The following is a 17,240-nucleotide window of genomic DNA, read 5'->3' as shown; positions in this document are numbered from 1 at the left end:
AGTAGTTTGTCAGTTGATCCGTGAAGACCTCAGGTTATTGAGTTGATTCCATCTCCTGTTTGATGAAGTCGCCATTCCCATCAGCCACAGGTCCTTCATCCTGATAACTGGACTGTTCCATTACATCTAAAGGGGGATCCCGTGGACTCTGCCAGAATAAACCATTAGAACCGCTTGATAAATTAAACATGATTCACAGAAACAGGCCTTTGGAATGGGACTCCACCGATGTTAATAAGGATTTTAGCATACCTTCTGAGAGTTTGAAGCTTTTCGACTTGACTTATCTCCCAGAATCCCCCTGTTCTTTTCTCGGATCTTGCTGCTGTCCCTAGAACTGTGAGATGCAGAGGAGGAGGCCCTTGAGTCTGAAGTGGCCAGCTTGGGCTCGGGCTCAGGCTCCTTGAATACGCATGAGGGGAGAGACAGAATTCATTATTACTGATTGATTGTATGTGTGTGTGTGTGCCCTGCTTTGAATATTTGGAGTATATTGAATGTACTGTATGTTCTGCTCTTACATGTCATGCAGAATAATAAGTGGTGTATGTATAGCAACGCGTGTGCCCATATTTGTCTATACCACTGTTTTGAGCAGCAGATTCATCTGTATCAATAGGTGCATTCTGATTAGCTGCCACTGGCTGTTGTTCCATGCTGTCTTGTCCAGCTGACTGTATCTTTTGATTGGACACAAATAAAATGTCTTTCTTCTCTTATGTCACTTAAACCTTGTTATTAGTGCACATGTATTGTCATCAAAGTGCAAGAATTGGTTTATTGGTTGTAGAAACATACACACACACCTGTTTTCCATTGACTACCTGTGGATGATATCTGCCACTGTGTGCCTCACTCTCTGTCTGCCTCTACATAAAAACAGGAGAGATCAAAAAAAATTATATCGACTATAACCATTTGTTATTAGTCAATAAAATACTTTATATCTACCGAATTAATGAATACCTGATATGTGGCAGTATTGGACTCAGAATTGTCTATCGCAGAAACCCTCTTCTGGACAGATGTAGGTCTACTGTTTATAGGTGAGCCTGCTGGTATCCCTGCATTTTCATTTTTCTGCAATCAAAGGGTGGGGGGGGGGGGGGGGGGGCAATTGTGTATTCGTTCTCTTTGTGTATTCGTATTCTTTCTCCCTTGAGTTGAATCGAGAATTGTTTGGTGAGAAGTTGAGAACATATGGATACAGTCTTTTTGACACGCACAGACTCTGTGTCCAGTATCATACTGATAATCATATTCTTGCATTGTTGCCGTCACTCTGTCGATCTCTATCCCCCGATACATATTGTAAGCCTTCTTTGCCTAATAGCCTTACATGATGAAATGAAAAGAAGGCATACAGTAGATAGATATATATATAGTATATACTGTATATATATAGAATACAGTGCTCACCGGCTCTGTATGGTGTGGTTCACCATCTCTTTCATTCAGCTCTTCGTCCTCAATAACTTCTGCCGCTCTCTTAAGATGGATAGAGAGAGAGAGGAGATGTGGGAGGTGAACTGACTCAGACATTGAGTAATATTCAACGAGGCGTACTGCACAGTACCTTCTTTGAATTTACTCTTGCACTTCCATTCATCAGTTTTTTATCAAATGTGGATGGACGTCATCTCTGGAATTCACTGAATAAGACTTTGAAGTCGTCATCTTCTTGAACAACTTTCAAAACACATCTGACTTTTGTGTGACCCAGGTATGTTAAAACATTCACAAGACGCTTCAGTCTTGACCCCCTGGGCCTCTTCCCTCTCCTGCACAATGAACACTAATCTTTTTACTGTGAGTTATCTTAACATAACTACTGTGTTAGTTACAGTATAAACTAAAACTAAATTGGGATTCAGGGTTAAAACGTCAATGTGACGTATGTCCTTAAATTATATTCAGTTATGCTATTAAAGGGTAAGTTCAGAGTTTTGATTATTTCCTACTCATCATCGATGTTGTCAAAGGTTAGAGTCCTTTCCTGGCTTAAGCCATGTTTGTACCAAGCTCCTCCTTATTTAGCCACAGAACTAATGTAAAGTGAACAGGGCCACGTAAAAAAACATACTCAAAGGCAAAATGCTTTGCTTTGGGTGCTCTGTGGAGTAGGTTTCACTACTTATTGTTCCATGGCTGGTGCAGACTGAAGCATGGCCTCATTACATTTGATTTGTGGCTAACTATCCGGAGCTTCAGGTTATCCGGTTCTGAAGAACCGCACGGACTGTGCTGAGAAAGGACTCCTAATTGGTAAACAAGAAATAGGGCCAGGGATGAAACATTCTGAACGTACCCCTTTGATTCGAATGCATGGTTTTAACAAATCATTGATGTCATGGGAAAACAACTTTGATGTCCATGTTTTGTTTAGGTTACAATAGCGATAAAAAGATCATCTGAACCTTTTCAAGTATAGAAACATGATAATGAATCACCACAAAGGGTGTGACAGCAGGGAGGTGTGTTGTGCTGCAACACAGTCTCATCAGAAAACCTAAATAAAGTACTAATCTCGACCACAGGGAAAAAGGTAAATAATGTACGTTATGTTATAGCCATACGTAATATATTTACCTATTGTATACATAATATATTTACGTTTCGTAGAAGTAAAAAAAATTAAATAAAAATTAAATAAAAAAACATGACTGGGAGTCAAACTAAGGTGGGGGCGAGTGCTCTCACCACTAGACCAAGACACCCACCCACCCTAATACAAACACAGCAATATTATGATGATAGTTCGTTTTAACGTTAAGATAGGAAGTTATATGGTTATGGTTAGGGTTATGGTTATGGTTAGTTTAAGGTAACAGCGTGGTTATGATTGGGGCGAGGCTAAGTGAAATATATTACGTATACAATACCTAAATATATTACATATGGCTATAACATAACACACATTATGTAGCTTTTTTCCTGTGGTTGATAAGTACTTTATTTACATATTGTAAGCACGCTCGGGCTGTGTGCAGTCAGGGGATTGAGAGATCTGTACACGTAACGAAGCCTCATGAGTCACTTTTCTCTCCCCAGTCGCTGTGTTTTATGTTGTTAGACAAACAGCGGATGATTTACCTGGTCGAGGGGAAACTCTGTGACTGTTTTCTCATCCTCCTGCACCTCCTCGGCCCCTCGCGCCTCCCCCCTCCTCCTCCGCGGTCCCCTTTTAAACACGCTGGAAGGGGCGGCTGTGGTTACAAACACACACGGAAACGCACAGATGAATCAATATGAGTCAATATGCTTGACATCGGGGGACAGGAAATGAGTCGTCATTCCTATATGATGTGATATAAGACAGGAAATGAGTCATCATTCCTACTGTATATGACACGAGATAAAACATGAATCACATCTGTCTTATCCATCCATATAACACTGTGAGAGCAATGTACAATAACACTGTACACAATGTATATACATGTATCTACATCTGTATATATATATATAATATATATATATATATATATATATATATATATATATATATATAATACTGTACATATATTAGTTTAGCATATTTACTCTGTAGCTTCGTCATATACTCCACATATTCACATGTTATATTGTATAATGCTCATTTGCACTCTGGTTAGATGGCAACTTCGTTTCGTTGTACTCTGTACTTGTGTAACGGATGGTATCGTGAAGAGCAGTCAAGAAGGGCTGGGGTGAGTAGCGGTGCTATGGGTTAAACTCACTCTCACATCCTCAAAAGACAGATAGACACATTGTGAAGTAGTGAATTCACCTCTTGGTATAGCGGTCTGTGTTGCTGCCCGCGGTGTGGGAGACCGGGGTTCGACTCCCACTTGGGGCATCGAAGTTTGAGGTGATGTTGTCACAACCGTTACACTTGTACTTGTGCAATGACAATACATTTAATCTAATCAAATCAAATCTAATCTAATCCAATCTGATTTAATCTTAATCTAATATTGTGATCTGATCTTGTATGATAAGAGAGTATGTTTTGCAACCATGCATGCGTGTGTGACGTGTGTGTGTGTCGCAGGGGCGTAGCTGGGTGGGGGGGGGGGGTAGTTTAGGATGATTCCAAGGGCCCAGCACTGGGGGGGCCCCAAACATTTTTTTTTTATTTTTTTTTACTAGACATCACTCAGGTGTATGATTGATGCTCTCATTGATACTATGTTTGTTTCTGAAGTGTGTGTGTGTGTGTGTGTGTGTGTGTGTGTGTGTGTGTGTGTGTGTGTGTGTGTGTGTGTGTGTGTGTGTGTGTGTGTGTGTGTGTGTGTGTGTGTGTGTGTGTGTGTGTGTGTGTGTGTGTGTGTGTGTGTGTGTGTGGAAGGGGCAAGAGAGAAAGAGAGCTGGGAGAGTGTGTGTGAGAGAGAGGGGGGGGGGTGATTACTCAACCCTTGTGTGGGTGAATGTAACAAGTTCCTAACGTTTTCTTTCCCCTATTATTTCATGCACACTTTATTCATTGTTTTAAATGATTATTTTCTTTTAAGTTATTTTGTGCATCACTCTGTTTTGAATTTGATGCAAATTTGCAATGCATGAGGGTCATCCTTTTGTGTTAAATGGCTGAATAAAGCAAGCATTTGTTGACTCGCATGTTGATAAGAGTATTAAAACTTGGAACTTGAAAAAGATCTGTTTAAGGTAGAAAAAAAAAGAGATTTTTTTTTAATTCAGACTGTCCAGATCCGCTCCCACCACAGAGCTTGCTTTTTTGACCAGTTTGTTTATTTTGTGTGTGTTGGTGTTGCCCCCCCAGCATACCACAGCGAAGAAAAGGGCACCAGCAACCACAGACTGGTAGAACATCTGCAGCAGTTTGCTGCAGACATTAAAAGACCTGAGCCTTCTCAGGAAGAACAGTCTGCTCTGTCCCTTCCTGTAGGGCCTCGATGTTGTTCGTCCAGTCCAGTTTACTATCACTTGACCCAGGGTTGTTCCCAGCCTAGTGCGACTCAAGGTTCTTTGGTAGACTATTGCATTGGTCCATTCATTGAAGATGAACGCAATGCGACATCCTTTACTAGGCTCACCCACCAACAGTGCAGGTGCTGAACTGCTGATCCGAATGTATAGGTAAAAACCATATTATGCGTTTTCATCAATAAATAAATGGCCCAAAAAAAATTCTCTCGCACGCTGACTGTGATGTTTGTCTTGTGTTATGAAATAACTTGACAGGACGACCAGATTTAGTTTAACATCGACTCCATCATTTAATGTCTCTTCTCCAGCTCCATGCATACAGAATGCCGTCTCTCGTCCCACATCCGGGTTACTCCCAGTACGGGTACCTGCATAGCTCAATACACTACACTGACGCGCGCTCGCTTACATTCTACAGATTCTACAGCTACGCCTGTGTGTGTGTGTGTGTGTGTGTGTGTGTGTGTGTGTGTGTGTGTGTGTGTGTGTGTGTGTGTGTGTGTGTGTGTGTGTGTGTGTGTGTGTGTGTGTGTGTGTGTGTGTGTGTGTGTGTGTGTGTGTGTGTGTGTGTGTGTGTGTGTGTGTGTGTGTGTGTGTGTGTGTGTGTGTGATTGTGCGTGTTGGTGGTGTCCTAACCTGGTCCATTGCTGACTGGCGGCCTGGGTTGGCCTCGGTTCTTGCGGACCCGGGCTGGCCTGGAGTAGAAGTTTGAGCCCTCATCCCCCCTCTCCCTCACCGTCCTGCTCTGGGTGGCCTGTGGGGGCGCTGTCTCCACTGCCTCATCTCCGGTGGACTTCACCCTCCGCCCGTCCAACTGTCAATCAAATACTCATTCATAAGCAGTGATGTCGCATAGAGATGAATCTGCCTGTTGTTTGAGGACCCATGTCGCTATATCTGTCGACTCTGATGCAGAAGTGCCCGTTCACTTTGTTGTTAATGTACATGTCAGTTCAAGAACCACCGTATGTTTTTGTATTTTTAAATATACGGAAATGGATTGATTGATTGATTGATTGATTGATTGAAAGTTTTATTAACAGATTGCGGAATGGGTACAATACAGTACAGCTCAATACACACAATTGTTAAGGGGATGCAGACCAGAGAAAGACTTTCGTCTTGTTTACATCAGGGTCCCCCATTTTCAATTCATCATAACATATAATATATTATTATTATGACATACAGATAGACAGTAGGCTACTGCTACATCTATACATTTATGACATACCAGATTTACAAATACAGTACTGTTTTTGATACAAGAAGAGTCTAAAAAAGAGAGTATATACATTTGACGAAGAAACTGTACATTGGAGGAGGTTGGTAGGTAGGAGGTTGGTAGGAGGGGTGGAGGGGGGGGTTGGGTAGGTGGGGTGGGGGGGAAACTGTACATTGGGGGTGGGGGGGGGGGGGGGGGGGGGTTGGGTATGCGGGGTGGGGGGGGGGGGGGGTAACTATACATTGGATTATCGACTAAACCTTACTTGGTCCCAAGAAGAGGGTCTTGTGTATTATTGGGTTTAATAGGACATTTATTGTACATTGGAGGGGGTTGCGTTAGGACATTTACAGGGGCCAGTTTCGAATTGCAGTCTCTCGTAGGTGCTCTTTGAGAGTGGTTTCGAAAGTGGGTAGTGATTCACGTTCCTTTACAGCTGTGGGTAGGGCGTTCCACATTGATGTGGCATAATTGCGAAACATGTTTAGTCCCTTGTTTGAGCTGAATCTGGGTTTAACATGATTTGTGGAGCTCCCTCTGGTGATCGTGGTATTCACTGACCTTTGGGAAGTATTTTGAGATGTACATGGGTACCTTAGTCGTGTAGTGTATCTTGTAGACTAGGCCCATTGCAAGTTGCTGTACTCTGTCGTCTACTCTAAGCCATCCTAGGTTGTCAAAGTGGGCAGGGGTGAGGTGGGTTCTAGGAGTAAGGTCAAGCAGTAGTCTGACCAGTTTGTTTTGAGATGTTTGTAATTTTGTTTTTAGCGCCTTTGAGGTGCTTTGGTACCATGAGGTGCAAGCATAGTCATAGTACCCTTGAATGAGTGCTCCTGCCAGAGTCTTCAGGGTATTCTTGTTTACCAGACAGGATATCCGGTACAAGAATCGAGTTCGTTGGTAGACTTTTTTTTATTACATTGGATGCCATTTTGTCACAGGAAAGATTTGCCTCTAGGATGGAACCTAGGTATGTAATTTCATCTTTCCTTGTGACAATATTGTCACCCACTGTAACTGAGAAGACGTCGGTCTTGCTGAGTTTGTTATTTGAACCGAAGAGAATGGACTCTGTTTTACCCAGGTGTAATGATAGTTTGTTATCAGCGAGCCAGATGCAGATTTTGCCTAGTTCCGAGCTGAGGGTTTTTTCAACCTGTAACTTGTTCTTCTCAGAGACCAGCAGGGCTGAGTCGTCCGCGAACAGGAACAAGTTGCAGTCACAAGCTGACGACATGTCATTTGCATAAATTAGGAACAGTAGCGGTCCTAGTATGCTTCCTTGTGGAACACCACAGCTCACTGGGAGGGGGGGGGGGGGGGGGGGATAGGGTACCGTTTACCTCCACCATCTGTTCTCTCCCCTCCAGGTAGGATTGCATCCAGCTCACTGATAGACTATCAAAACCAATTGCTTTTAGCTTGTCAATCAGAATGGAGTGATTGACAGTGTCGAAGGCCTTTTGTAGATCCAGCATTACCATGCAGCAGTATTTGCCCGCGTCCACCTCTTGTTTGATGTGGTCGTTTAAATAGAGAAGGCATGTGTCAGTGGAGTGGGATGTTCTGAAGCCATGACTTTCGAGATGGAGGTAAGGATAGAAACAGGGCGGTAGTTGCCTGGGATTATTTTGCTGCCCTTTTTGTGCAGGGGTGTTACTCTGACAATTTTGAAGTCTTTGGGTACGTGTCCCTGTTTTATGGAGAGGTTTATTATGTGTGTGATGACTGGGGTGATGGCAGCTGCTGAGTCTCTGAGGAATTTGGAGGGGATATTGTCATGGCCAGTGGCCTTGTTAGGTTGGAGGGCGCTCAGTTTTTTGAGTACCTCAGCTGTTGTTACCATTTCTAGTTTGAAATCGTCTTTGCGGACCCCTAGGTTATTGTAGTAGGTTGTGGCTATGTTTGTGAAGAAAATGTTTAAGTAATTGGCTACATCCAGCTTGTCTGTGATGAGCGTGTTGTCCGTCTTTATGTTTGAAAATCTGGTTTTGAGTTTTTTACTGCAGCCTAGTTGATTATTGAGTAATTTCCAAAGTTCACATGGTTTGTTTTTGTTTTCCTCAGTTTTGTCATTGATGAAATTCTTTTTTGCAGTTTTGATCATGGAGTTTACGTAATTTCTTAGTCTGTTTCTTTCCAGTTTGAGTTCAGTCACGTGGGCTTGGAGTTCACTGCTCGTGCTTTTGGTAAGCTTTGACTGACTTTTTACGAAACTGGTTTTCATAGCGGCCAATATTTCGGAGTGCATCCACGGCTCAGTGCGATTTTCTACCCTGGTGGTTCTTAGGGGGGCCATGTCGTTTAGTATTGTTGAAAATCTGGTTTTGAAACCAAGCCATGTTTCTTCCACCAGTGTACTATTGAGCTCATCTGACCAGTCCAGGCTCTCCAGTTCAAGGTTAAAGGCCTTGCTAGAGTAGGTTTTGAGGTCTCTAGATGTGACTGTTTTGTGGCAGCCGGCCTTTTGTTTTAGTGGATAACTCGTCTTCTCTGTGAAATGCGTCCGTAGTGATCTAAGAAAATAAAGATGGCAGCAAAGAGAATAAGGCTCACTGGGCTCATTGTGTCAGGTACTGTAGTAACTGATATTAGTCCATTAATCGGTCAATTTGGTCTTAGTCAACCAAGACTTTGTTAGTCGATTAGTTGATTCTTTTGTTCTTTTAAATTTGACCATGCTGAATGAGTTATTTCCGGAAGAATTATGAGCACATCCCTGCTAAGCACGAGATTCAAAGAGGTCCTTCTACATTACTGAATGCGAGAAACTCAAGTTTTACAGATTTATCATTGAAATCAACTAATCGATTAGTCGTCAACTCCTATGACTGCTAGTTGACTGATAATTTGTTTAGTGATGGACAGCCCTAATATATAGTTTATATATTTAGTATCAATGCTCCTTCATGGTGACAACCCATAGACTGTAAAAATATGACAACCAGACAATGGACGGTTGTTTCATACCTCGGGGGAGTCCAGTAGGGCGGAGTCACTGTATCTGTCTTCTGGGCCGCTTCCTGCTTTCCTGCTCTGAGAGAAACACAGAAAAAAGTGGATGTAATCAAAGCATCAATTCCCCTACCGGTCTCTTGTGTTTTTATATCGTCTTTAGGTGTCATCAGCTGTCATTTGAATTTAGACATGTTGCATAATGAAAAACCACTTACCTCAAACCTTCTGTTTCTTGGATGATGCCTAGAAAATAATGAAAAACATAGGAGAGTTATGATAATGGAAAGTAACAAATGCACAACCTAGCCCTCGTGCACACACACACACACACACACACCTACACACACACACACACACACACACACACACACACACACACACACACACACACACAACACACAAACACACGCACACATGATACACACACATGCGCAGTCGCACACATGTGTGCACTAGGACTGTCCTAATTATCATATTTTTGGCTTCAAAGCTTCAACAGTTATTATCAGCAAATGATCAAAGCTTCGTTCTTCCCGCAGGCATGTAAAATAAAAAGTAAAAAGAAAACACTGGCACGACCCGGCTCTGAGTCGTTTTAAGGGGTAAATGACAGCTAGGTGGTAGATAGGTTTTCTGAAAGTTCTAATAATGAAATGCCCATGTCTGGGAAGGTCTTGTGCTGATGTGGGCACATTTTTGAAGTGGTGAAAAAAACAAAAACAAAAAAACGACAAAGCATTAAAATCTTAATTTTGGCATCAATTACCATGGCACTGACAAGCATTTGAGTCAGTCTTAATACACACACAAACACACACACACACACACACACACACACACACACACACACACACACACACACACACACACACACACACACACACACACACACACACACACACACACACACACTACCTCTCTGTGCCTTTTGAAATCAGCAGTTCCACGTATGGAAGTTTCTTGAACCTTTCTGTTCCCACGGCAACGTAGCACTGTCCAGTCTCCAGCTCATCTGGCAAGGACACGGTCAACCCCTCCACGGAACACAACCTGACAGAGCTCAGAGTCAGACAGGTGTGTGTGTGTGTGTGTGTGTGTGTGTGTGTGTGTGTGTGTGTGTGTGTGTGTGTGTGTGTGTGTGTGTGTGTGTGTGTGTGTGTGTGTGTGTGTGTGTGTGTGTGTGTGTGTGTGTGTGTGTGTGTGTGTGTGTGTGTGTGTGTGTGTGTGTGTGTGTGTGTGTGTGTGTGTGTGTGTGTGTGTGTGTGTGTGTGTGTGTGTGTGTGTGCATGTGCGTGTGCGTCTGCCTGTGGCTGTGCATGTGTATCTTGTCTGTAAGTGTGCGTGTGTGTGTGTGTATATGCTTGAGTGTGTGCAGGTGTGTGAACATGTCAAGTATCTGGTGTGTGTGTGTGTGTGTGTGTGTGTGTGTGTGTGTGTGTGTGTGTGTGTGTGTGTGTGTGTGTGTGTGTGTGTGTGTGTGTGTGTGTGTGTGTGTGTGTGTGTGTGTGTGTGTGTGTGTGTGTGTGTGTGTGTGTGTGTGTGTGTGTGTGTGTGTGTGTGTGTGTGTGTGATTGTGAGTGTGATTGTGATTGTGATTGTCTCACCTCCGTACGGCCCCGGTCCGCAGGCTGACCTTCTCTGTGACTAGACTGAGTATCTGCTCCAGGTCCTGTTGCATGCTCCGCGGAATGATGAAGCGGAACGGAGGACACAGGAGATCTCCATTACGGAAAACACTGAAGACACATGGAAAATAAAATGTGTTTGTAATGTTCACATTTTCTTTGTGTGTGTGTGTGGACATTTTTCAAAAGAGATTTCTTAGTTTATTCATTGGTTTATTATCTCTTTTTGCTTGAAGGCTAGTCTTCCATAATAGTCCATAATATAACAATAATTACAGCATAATGTTACATGTGTCTAACATCATCATAATCAAATATTTCAATATTATTCATACACTGTATATCACAATATCTGCATACTCTTCATATGTATGAAGATCACATGTAGCTTAATGTTAAATAATACAATTGCTGCATTGAACTTTTGGTCTGGCAGCGTGGCTACATGGGTAGAGCTCCGGACTCGAGTCATGATCCGAAAGATCACTGGTTTGAGCCCCAGTTAGGGCTGTATGATTAATCGAAAAAAAATCACGATCTGGATTCATAGTGCGATTTCATTTCTAAATTATGATGATTAAAAGAAAATTACTTTAACCTCCTGCGCCCCCAAAAGTGGCTATTTTAATGTTCGTTTTTGAGGACTGCATACTTTTCTTGAAAACGAAAATACTATACTTTATACTTATAGCACATGCATGAGCCTGGTCTCTTTTGAACGATGACAGTCTGGAGTTTATGATACAATAAAGATAATTCACTTTTAGTGCTAATGAAATAGAGTAACATAGGTCTGAACTTGAGTTGTAGAAAAACGTGTTACTCACGTATTTCTGTAGTATATCAGAAGTAGTATATCCAAAAACAATTGGTATGGCTGAGGAAACACCCTGGGTCCATACCCTGAAGTCTTGTGTAGTAGGCCTACATGTCCAAATTTCATACAGATCCGTTCAGAAATGAGTGCTTAGAAGCAGTTTTGGTAAAAAAGTGAGGAAAAGATAATTGCTCTGAAAACCATTTCCTCATCGACGGAGAATTATCTTCCTGGTTTGCCTCGTGAGTTTTCAACTAGATCCCTGATTCGCTAATTCCCACGTTGGGGACCATTGGAACGCCACACTCATTCGTTACAACCCTGTCCAATCATTTTCGAGATCGCCAAATGATTGACAGAGGTAGAGGCTCGGACGTCGGGAGTGGTATTTGAAAAAATAGAAAGTCAGCCATGTGCTTCGGCGCATGCCGAACATATCGGCATGTAACTCGAGAACCGCTGAACGGATTTTGTCGCCTGAAAGGGCTTTAATTCGATCCATATATTGTATTGAAAAATATGCACACCCAGAGCCGCTAGAGGTCGCCAAAGTGGCGTGTCACGCTGGTGGGAAAATCGTCCTTAAAACGACTCAGAGCCGGGTCGTGCCAGTGTTTTCTTTTTACTTTTTACTTTACTTTTTTAAATGATGACGAAAAATAAGAATCGTGTGAGAGATTCGTGATCTCAATTCTTAGAGAGAAAAATCGTGATTCACATTTTAGCAAGAATCGTGCAGCCCTAGCCCCAGTCAAGGCCGTTGTCGGAAAGTGGTGTTGCTGTCCAGCAGGGAGCATTCTGTCCTCCGGGGTGTAAAGTACTTGAGTAATTGTACTTCGTTACAATACTTAAGTACTGTTTTGGGGGATTTGTACTTTACTCGAGTATTATTAGGTTTGTATACTTTGTACTTTTACTCCATTACATTTCAGAGAAAAATAACATACTTTTTACTCCTTACATTTAAAATGCAGACCTACAAAGTACAAAGTACAAATCTCACAGGTCCAACCATTTTAATTAGTATATTTTAATTGTTTATCTGGCCAAACTAACATTAACGTTATTAATCCTGCGACCGCAGGTAAACAGCCAATCAAATCCCCATCAATGGAAAATGAACCCGCCCATACCCATGCTGATTGGTCCTTGTGCAACACTAGAAAGCAGGGATCTTTGATTAAACACCTGCTATCAGAAGAATAGACAGTCAGATCCGCATTATCCTGTGGTTAATATTGTGATATTATTCAGGGTACTCCAGTATTCTGTCTTTAATATTGTGATATTATTCAGGGTACGCCAGTATTCTGTCTTTAATATTGTGATATTATTCAGGGTACTCCAGTATTCTGCCTTTAATATTGTGATATTATTCAGGATAATCCAGTATGCTGTGGTTAATATTGTGATATTATTCAGGATACACCATTCTGTTTTTAATATTGTGATATTATTCATGCTGTGATGTGAATGCCATCCATGTTAGTTTACCTTCAATGGAGAAGTGCAAAAAAAGTGTCCTCTGTTCTTTCATTTCAGCATTGTCTATCGCAGAACACATTCCATTGTGGGCAGAGTGTATGCTTGGTTTAATTCCAGCCTTGCCTAAACACCAGCTGATGATTTCACTAATTGGCTCACCTCTTCAACTAACTCACCTGGTGCAATGTATAGTTAAAATGAAAACTTGGCCCACGATAGAATGAGTTTGAGACCCCTGGTCTATCCCTTTCAAAAAAGAAAATTTACTTTAACTTTTTAGTACTTAAGTACATTTAAAAGTAGGACTTTTTTACTTTTACTCAAGTGTGTTTTTAGCCAGATACTTTGACTTTTACTTGAGTCAGATTTTGAGACGGTACCCATACTTTCACTTAAGTATAATTTCTGGGTACTTTTTACACCCCTGAGTAACAATGCCCCTGTTATGGTGATAGGGACACCGTACAGCTGCGAGTGTCTTCCTTCGGATGAGACGTTAAACCGAGCTTGTTAAAGAACCCAGGGCACCTATTACAAAGAAAAGGGGGTTCCCTGACGTTCCTGGCCAAATTCCCTGTCATCAAAGCCACCTAATCACCCCCCTTAATTGGCTGATATCAATCCTTGTCTCCTGAGCCTTTCAGCCATTGTATAGTGTGATGTGTGCCTGGTGCCAGTGTATGGCAACCATTGAGCCTGCGTAGCCCAATGCTGGGTGCTACACAGTGGTGGTGGAAGAGGCCATTTCCACTCTACATTGTAAAAAGCGCATTGAGTGTGTCTAGAAAAGCACTATATAAATTATATAAATTCTGAACTGCATGGTAATGTTAGTGTCCCATCAAAACAAAACTCTTGCCACATAATACTCCCTCAAATATTTCAGATACAATTTTGAGAGTATCTTTAGTTAAGATTTGTTCCTATCATGTGTGCATGTGTACATGTGTGTCTGTGTGTTGAAACACACTCACTGTATAATGCAAGGTACAGGTATAAACTTCCTCCATTTGGCTGAGACGATTGGCCTCTGGATTATCCTTGCCTGGGAGAGACAGAAAAATAGGACAAAACATAACCGTATTGAACTCGATCTTGATCTGTGGAACAGTACATTTCAACATTCCATTAATAGGGTTGATATCGTCCCTGTGCTAAAACATCTGTGTCATTATACAACATCCACCCACAGAGATATCCAATAATCCAAATTGTTTAAAGAGTGATAATGTGCGTTCCACTCAATGGAAGTGCCGTATCCATGGCAACGAACGTCACTCCGGAAGTCCATTCCGATGAACTCACATTAACACACTGTATCTGATCCGAGAACCCCTTTTGAAGTTGGAACATGTCAGCCCATGTGCCAGTACCAAATTCTGGAAGCAACGTATTCGAGTCTCATTTAATACCCCCCCCCCCATGCTACTAAACCTCAATAGTTCAATCAGGAAAAAGCCGGCTGCTGGAACGATATACGGTTATAATGTCTCCACATTGATGTAATTCTACACTTTTTGTATGAACAGAGAATCAGAATACAGGGCTAGCAACATGAGGGCTGTGTATCGGGCCTGCCCAGACTTGTATGGTGCTGATAACACAGGCATGGAGGCATAAGGCTTTGTTCTACCAACATCTCTCTCACACACACACACACACACACGCAAGCGCGCACACGCACACACACACACACACACACACACACACACACACACACACTGCATTGCACCACAGCAACTCACAACAGAGGCATTTAAGAGTATAAGACATTTACACTGAAGCCTCTTGGACACTCTTGGGCTTAAACAGTCTGCTGTCCAAATGGCAAACACCCAGGGGACACACAGTTACTCTCTACTCTTTCACTTCCACGCCATAGAAAAGTTAACACTGAGGAGAAAAGACCAGACAGTCGCACAGAGCCTGGAGGCCATTCACTTTGAGTCATCCTCCCCGGTTAATCGGAACATAACGCAAGCAGCCTCCACTGCGAGTGTCTCTACGCAGCGGCGTGCGTACATGAGCGCACGAGTGCCCCTGGCGGGTCGTTCCACGAGAGGTATCTGTAACGTCAGAGTCTGTTTGGTGACAATCAAAGTCTCATTGTATCAGATGGTCTCGGGTGACGTCTCTCACGGCGAGTCCTCCTCTGTGTTAACCTGCCCCTTTCTTCCAATACAGTGAAAAAGGTTTTTGTTCTCCTTATTCTACTTCTCCTCCTCCTTCTCCTCCTCCTCCTCCTCCTTCTGCGTGTACAGATTGAGAGGACTTGTGCTACCTTTGATTTCTAGCTACATCCACATCTAATTATAGAAACGCAGTGACCTTTAAGAGCCACGACCCTCTACAGGCTCCAAGTGAGGCGCTGATGGACAGGACAATTATCAGCCACTTATTTCCGGTAAATTACCTGACAACCAGTGACATCAATGGTACAAGTAAGAACACACGCACACGCACACACACACACAGACACACACACACACACACACACACACACACACACACACACACACACACACGCACACGCACACGCACACACAGTCACAACAAGTGAATCTAATCCTATAGCAAGCATAACAAACGGTCTAACTGGTGTCAAATGCAATAGGCAAATATTGTGCGGTTCGCTCTGTAATGGAAAATCCTGCTCCAAACAACATGAATGGTTATTTTCATTTGCATTTCATTTTGACTTGGCAGCAGTTCAAATGGCTCAGATCGACTTGATATGAGACGTGTGACCTGGCTACCCCCGCGGAGCATTCCAGTGGTGCATTCCTCCCGAGTTAGGCCAGGATTAATGAGTTACGGACCGTTCTACTGGACTGAAAAAAGGTAGCTGCCCAGCATACTGTAAACATTTCATAACCTACCTGAGTTCCCTCACGGGCAACGGGCTGCTTCTTCTGTCCCGTATTTAGGTAACTGCGTGTGGAAACAACAAAAGATTTTTTTGACAGAGTCAACAGAGTCATAATGTTATAGAGTGAAACGCTTTGAAACATTAAGTCTATCAAAAATGTATCTGTGCAACTTAATCATTTACTCCATATTCCAATCCAGCATGCACTGCCTTCCTTATGTTTTACACTGGACATTATCCAGACAATACGGTGCTTTAAGTGTGATAATAAAGTAAACAGTCATTCATTTAGCACAGAGTTGATGGACTTCCATTCTGTAGATGCGGATAACAAGCGTTTGTTCTCTTCAGTAAGCCGCGTGTACATTAAATCACAAGCTCTATCATCAAGTTGGCTCCGGTACTCACTCCAGCTTCTTGAACCTCTCTGAGCCTCCGGCGACGTACTGGGATCCGGTCTGGAGCTCCTGCAGCTCCCGGACCCTGTGGCCCTGCCTGGGGGTGTACAGGTTCCTGACGGCCAGCGGGGCCCCGATGCTCTGGGTCACCTCGTTCAGAAAGGCCTCCATCGTGGACACCTGCCGCTGGTTGACCACAAACCTCCGTCCACAGTAGAAGGGGTCCCCATTCCTGTACACCACCACGCTCTTCACGGGGGGCAGGAGACCCGTGGTAGCGGGTGACATCCCAGTGGCAGTGGCCATTGCTCAACCAGCTGTTACTCTCTCTAGAGTCCACAGTCCAGTGCTATAGCGAAGAAGAAGAAGAAAAAAGATACATAACTTTTTTTTAAGGTCCGACACACATCTTCATGCAGAGATGCATTTTTTTTATTTTTATAAACCTGGTGTTCCATTACCGCCGACCTTCACACACACGCACACACACACACACACACACACACACACACACACACACACACACACACACACACACACACACACACACACACACACACACACACACACACACACACAAGACACTCACAGTCTCTCTCGCTGCCCCCTGGGTCACAGTCCCCTGCCACACACACTGATCTCTGCTCCGCTGAGACGGACACTCACTGGGAAGATGAGAAATCGAAGCAGGTAAAGCATAGAAATTACAGCTGCAAAAGGTGTAATTGAGTCCCCTCTCTCTCTCTGTTGTGGTGGTCTCTCTGGACTCCCACTCGCCACGTTCTGCTCTCCCCCTCACACACACTGACACACACACACACACACTCTCACACACTACTCCACTGACGGCCGTGAGTATTTCCTGGTTGCCATAGCAGCAGGGCCAGCAATGACTGGCTTTGTGGGCCAAACCATCAGCAGCAGCAACCACAAC

General features: G+C 43.1%; 1 protein-coding gene across 1 annotated transcript; it reads right to left on the bottom strand.

The window, feature by feature from the left end:
- Positions 1-236: 236 nt before the first annotated feature.
- On the bottom strand, positions 237-16,612 carry dcdc2b (doublecortin domain containing 2B; the record flags this gene model as incomplete). Its single annotated transcript, XM_084311197.1, has 13 exons — positions 237-402; positions 807-869; positions 967-1,080; positions 1,420-1,488; positions 3,094-3,206; positions 5,566-5,743; positions 9,125-9,190; positions 9,328-9,355; positions 10,028-10,162; positions 10,717-10,848; positions 14,014-14,084; positions 15,919-15,970; positions 16,317-16,612. The coding sequence occupies 13 exons, from the start codon at positions 16,610-16,612 to the stop codon at positions 244-246; spliced, it is 1,476 nt and encodes a 491-aa protein (XP_084167323.1). The 3' UTR covers positions 237-243.
- Between the last annotated feature and the right edge of the window lie 628 nt (positions 16,613-17,240).

This window comes from Notolepis coatsorum, assembly GCF_963971535.1.
Source record: "Notolepis coatsorum genome assembly, chromosome: 3".
Lineage (NCBI taxonomy): Eukaryota > Metazoa > Chordata > Actinopteri > Aulopiformes > Paralepididae > Notolepis > Notolepis coatsorum.
Note: the sequence above shows the minus strand (reverse complement) of the source record. Positions and strands in the feature narration are given on the sequence as shown.